We start from the raw sequence: 5630 nt of genomic DNA on the forward strand, positions 1-5630 counted from the left end.
CTCCCAGAGCGGAGCAGGCTCCTGCAGTTTTTTATGGAGCTGCTCAAACCGAGCTCCGCGGAGTGGAGCAGAGAGATTCTGAACAGGGCCTAAGTTAAGCTTCTTCTCGCCAGTATTAACTTTGTTTCTAGCCAGCCACCAGTTTCATCTTTCTTGGTGCCTGAGGGCTATTGATAAACCGAGCTTGCTCTCCTGTACTAATGTGCGAGCACCATCCAGTAGTGCCAAACCACCCATTTCATTCAGCAACTCACACTGCCAACGTCAAGAGGCAGCCAAATGTCAGGTAAACACCAACTGGCTATGGCAAACCTGGATCATCATATACTTTGCAGATCACCACATTGTGAAAACACAGGGTAGATGATGGTGCGGTCGGACACCTCCATCGCAGAGATATTATGTTACCATAACAAGTACAGAGTTCAACAGGATCGCTCGGAGGAAACAGAGCAGTAAATACATCAGACAGACACGCGGTGGTTATTGAACAACTGCACAAAGATCCAGACGCTCGCAGATGCCATCCCTGCCTAGTAGCCATAGCTGGTCTTCTTCATCATCCTCGCAAACTCGCCAAAATCTATCTCGCCGTCACCTGTGATGGGACAGAAATGAAGCTAAGTCACTTGATTCTCCAGTAGGATAAAGTTTCAGAAAAATGAAGCTCTTCCATTCTCAGCAAAGTGAGATGAAATGGCTAACCATTTTGATCTGCCTCTTGAACCATTTCTTGGATCTCTTGGAGAGTGAAGTTTTCACCCAACTCTTTGGCAATGCGCTGAATATCAACATCTGAAATCTTCCCCTGCACGAGTCACACAGCATACTAGAGTTATGGCAACACTCTGTTCAAACAATGGTAGATTTACAAAATAGGTATGTGTTTCATTCACACATTGAGCTCCACCTAGCATTAGAAAAGATATCAAATTGCCATTCTGCACCAAACCACCAAAAAGCATCCAGTACTACTGTCACAATCTAGACCGTTTTAGACTAATATGGTTTTCCAAGGGGAAAATTCAACCATATTCAACCATTAATTTCTACAAAAAGTATGTTGCTTTAGATAAATTAAGTATACATACATTAGGAAAGTATATCTCCCCATGAATCTAGAGGTATCAATTAAATGTTGTAGAAGTTGATATTTTTTTCTGTATTAAAGATTTTAAAACGACTTAGATTGTGACTCAGAGGGAATAGTAAATTTTAACTATTTATGAAACTGGTCGAACCAGTAAGCATCCAGAAGTAAGAAAACAAGTCAACTCATTAAACATCTGAAAGAATTAAAATGGTCAATTGTCCGCTAAAGGCAAAATTCCAATTTGTCTGATAAAGTAAAGCTAACCAGTTTATAACCTGGAAAGTTGCAGTGAACCAGATTCATATTCAACAATATATGTAGAACAAAGGAATATTGAGAAACTTTACATTTTTATCTTGGTCAATAATGCGGAACGCTTTTGTAAGCTCTTCTTTAGTGTCCCTCTCCCCAATCTTGGCAGTCATCATGTGCTCAAACTCCTCATAATCTATCGATCCACTGCCATCTTTGTCAACATCAGCAATCATCTGATTGATTTGCTGCATTATCCAAAAGCAGGGTGGAGTGTCAGTAGGAGGGATTTCCTCAATACATTATAGAGTACCCTAGTAGTAAAGGAAGGATTCATTAACCAGCTAGATTTTTAAGGTGAGAGAAAATATATACCAAAAAGAACATGTTTGGATAACAAACGTCATTAATTAAGAATTGCAATGCAGGTCAATTATCTATCCTTCTAGGAATGTTCATCGAGTATTGCATTACTTATTCAAGAAGCAAAATTTAACCACTTTATCTGCAATGGATGTTTGATCATTTCTATGATCCAACAGGAGCAAGACAACTACAAGCTCTCCTGGTAAGGTGGGAGGAAATGCAAAACGAAAGAGCTAGCAAGGTGGATGAACTGTACCTCCTCTGTCATCTCAAATCCCAAGGCTCTACAAACAAAAGCAACAAAGTTAGGGCCGTTATTTTTTACATGAGAAAATGGCGTTAAAATGACAATGACTATGAAATTACTAGTACCTCATCGCAACATTCAACTCTTTGGCATCGATGGTTCCTGCAATGCGAACACGTTGAAGAACATCAGCCCAACTAACCAATATTGCATCGGGGAATAACCAGGCCAGTGAAGGAACAGATTCATTACCAGAGTTATCGGTGTCGAAAAGATCAAATGCTTCCTTTATTTCCTGCCTCTTCTGTTGCGTGAGGCCATGGGGGCGAGTCCTAGGCCTCTCCCTCCTTGTCTGTCCCTTGATTGTAGACTACAATAAAAGCAGACATACCAGAAGCGGGTCAATGCGCAGGATGATGTTATCAGAATATCAGTCGAGATTATCAGCAAAGGTCATAACAAATCATTCCGGCAAATAGGATAACCGTTGTGTAAATGTTCATGCAGGGAATTAAATCTTCAAAGATAGCTGCTTTATATTAGCACAGGAATTCAATATAAACAGCTGCCGCCTATGCTGCAAGCGACGGACACGGATCACGGGCTCGGTGCCTGCCCGAATTCGGCGGCGACAGTTCGCAAGGAAGAAGGGGATCTAGAGGGAGAGGAGGGCAAGGAGCTCACCATGGCTAGAGAAGAGCGTCGCGTAGGGTGAGCCGCCGACGAAGAGGGTCGCCGCCCGCGTGGATCTGCCGGTGCCCGAGGGGAAGAACGATGAGGGTGAGGCGGCCGTCGATCTGGTCGGGAAGGAGGAGCTGTGACGCGTCGGCGTTTGCTTGGGACGAGGGGCTCGGAGAGGGCTGGACGGTCGAAGGTATTGGACCGGGCCGCGTCCGGTGGGAGATCGAATTCGCATCTTTACCGCGCTTGACGTGTCCGAGACTATTTTTCTGGAGTGAAACATATTACGTCGTAAGAAAAGCAAAATAAAGGAAATTCCAGTCAAAGGAAAATAAATCAGAAGCCATGTTGCCTGATGCAGACTCCTTTTGGGGCAACTAAGAAATTTTGGGATTTTGGATGAAGTCTTCATCCTCCAAAGGTATGACGACAGGTACCTTCTTTTTTCAGCGTTGTCTTGGTGACGGTGATGGTGGATGACTTTTCGGCGTGGCACAAGATTATGTTGCAGTGAAATTTAATTTTGCTTCATACAGGGCGTGTTTAGTTGCTTTCGCTGTCGGGCCTGGCTCAGAGGGAAAAAACGAGCCAAGCTGAGCAGGATCTGGATAAACAAAAACAGGGTCAAAACGTAGATGATCAGTTGATTGGTTGCCTGCATTTGAGGGTCATGTCACCGAGATGCAATTTTCATCCGGCGTTTGGTTGCATACATGCATATGATTAGGACTTCACAACAAAGCTTAACACCCACCAGGTTTGGCATCTCATTTTGTCAAACACGTTGAGCGCGTCGGAGGTTCCTCTGCCCATCATGTTGTAACACTCCGGATGTAATTTACATTATTTGTACTTCAACTCTTGCCGTTTCCAGCACTAAGTTATGTTATTTCCTCGTTGTCGGGTTTTGTCTTCGTGTTGTTTTGTTTTTGTCATGCATCTCATATCATGTCATCATGTGCATTGCATTTGTATACGTGTTCGTCTCATGCATTCGAGCATTTTCCCCGTTGTCCGCTTTGCATTCCGGCGCTCCTATGTCCTCCGGTGTCCCTTTCTACCTCTTTTCATGTGCGGGCGTTAAACGTTTTCGAATTAGACCGATACTTGTCTTGCGGCCTAGGTTTACTACCGGTAGACCGCCTGTCAAGTTTCGTGTCGTTTGGACTTTGTTTGATACTTCAACGGTTAACCAAGGGACCGAAAAGGCCTCGTGTGTTGCAGCCCAACACCCCTCCAAAGTGGCCCAAAACCCACCGAAACCTCCTCCACCATATAGATCGTTCGATCACGATCGCGTGGCCACAAACCGCACCTCATTTGGAGCTTTCTAGCTCCCTCTACCTCTATAAATATGTCCCTCCACGAAAATCCCGGGTCTCCTCTCCCCCTAACCCTAGAGAAACTCCACCCGCCGTCGCTGGACAAAAATTCGGGTATCGAACGTGTCCGCCCGCCGCCGCCGACCAACCAGACGACGCCACCTGTTCCGGGCGTGACCACATCGCCGCCTCAACCCCGCTGGCCCGCGAGGCCCAGGCCGGGCCCCCCCCGTCGCCCGACCGGGCCCGAGCTGCCCCGCGCGCGTCGCCTTCTTCTTCCTCCGCGCCGCCCCGATCCGCCGGAACGCCGCGCTCCGCCGCCTGATCGCCGGCGAGCACGCCCACCGCCCTGCGCTCGCGCCGCCCGAGCCAGTCGCCGGACCCCTACGAGCACGCGCGCCCGTGGAGGAGCTCAACGCCGGCGCCGCCCCTCCTCACCATCTCCGGCCTCCCTCGACCCCGGCAGCAGCTCCAGCCTCCTCCGCGATCTCCGGCGAACAGGTTTCCGATGAACCTCGGAGTGCGCACCGCTACAGTGCAACCGGATCCAGATCTGGAAATCCCCTCGGTTGACTTTTTCCCCTCGAAACCCTAGTTTTTTTTTTGCATACTTTGACATGCCATAACTTCCTTATCGTGACTCCGATTCATGCGTGTAGCATATCAAAATGTTCGCCCCGACAAGTACATCATTTCATCTCATTGGATTATTTCCTTTTGAGCTCATCTTGATGCCTGAAATGATGTTGGAAGAGGGCTATGTAATGATAGTTTCAGATCTGTTTCAGCAAATGCATTTTTGTCATTTTTGCCATGATTAATGTGTGCATGCTATGATCCTGAGCTCTACATGTGATTTGAAGAATGCCATGCCATCTTTACAAGGGTGTATGCCATGTATTTTTGTGATTTTTATGGTGACTAGCACAAGCATGCAAAGTAGCTTACTCAATGATGCTGATTTCAGGGACTTAGAATTTCACTAAGTCCTTGCCCTGTCATTATTTTTATGCCATATGTTCATGTTGTTTCCTAGTGATTCGTGCCTCTTTTGAGCATGATCAGTAAGGATGTTTTGTAGATAATGTTGTGCTCTATCCATCCATGTCTTTTTTTGCAATTATGGAGTACCCTAGCTTGAGTCAATCGAGCTCTACTTTTACTATAAAATGTTCCCGGCAGATTGTTAACATGTTTAGCGATTTTGCCGAGCTTGTTGTTGTTGATCCATGCACGCTATGTTATTGTTCTTGCCATGTCTATTTTCTGGGTGTATGCTTAGTTTGTCATGCAATGCCTCGTAGTGAGTGCATCGAGCTCGTAAACATGTCTACTTGATATCTGTTTTGCATGCTCCAGTTTTTCACTAAGTCTGAATCTGTTTTCATTAATTGTTATGTTCACATGCTTGCAATTGTATTTTCTGATCCCTTTTGGCTCATGGTCACTAAGGGACTTTTGTTATATGCTTTGAGTAGCTTCATTCCATGCCTTGATTTGCCATGACATGTTACTGTAGCATGTAGTTATCGTGCTCTAAACTTTACTTCCTGATGTTAAATTCCTGACTTGCTGTTAATTTCACTAAGTCTGAAACCAGTAATCTTTTGCAATTTTGCCATGCTTGTTTGAACCTGTTAATGAGTGAATTAGCCGTAGCTCAGTGTTC

General features: G+C 45.5%; 1 protein-coding gene across 1 annotated transcript; it reads right to left on the reverse strand.

Moving 5' to 3' along the window:
• Window positions 1-298: 298 nt before the first annotated feature.
• LOC119353777 (probable calcium-binding protein CML13) lies at window positions 299-2862 on the reverse strand. Its single transcript, XM_037620452.1, has 7 exons — window positions 2643-2862; window positions 2211-2328; window positions 2084-2120; window positions 1968-1995; window positions 1441-1593; window positions 706-808; window positions 299-598 (listed from the first exon to the last, which is right to left on the reverse strand). Exons 1-7 carry the CDS (start codon window positions 2643-2645, stop codon window positions 534-536), a joined length of 507 nt encoding a protein of 168 aa, XP_037476349.1. The 5' UTR covers window positions 2646-2862; the 3' UTR covers window positions 299-533.
• Window positions 2863-5630: the final 2768 nt, after the last annotated feature.

The sequence above is a fragment of the Triticum dicoccoides genome, chromosome 2A, assembly GCF_002162155.2.
Source record: "Triticum dicoccoides isolate Atlit2015 ecotype Zavitan chromosome 2A, WEW_v2.0, whole genome shotgun sequence".
NCBI classification, from domain to species: Eukaryota; Viridiplantae; Streptophyta; class Magnoliopsida; order Poales; family Poaceae; genus Triticum; species Triticum dicoccoides.

Coding starts and splice junctions, on each gene's coding strand:
- LOC119353777 (XM_037620452.1), bottom strand. Junction 1,594..1,967: donor GATTTGAGATGACAGAGGAG/GTACAGTTCATC, acceptor TGGATAATGCAG/CAAATCAATCAGATGATTGC. Junction 809..1,440: donor TTATTGACCAAGATAAAAAT/GTAAAGTTTCTC, acceptor TGACTCGTGCAG/GGGAAGATTTCAGATGTTGA.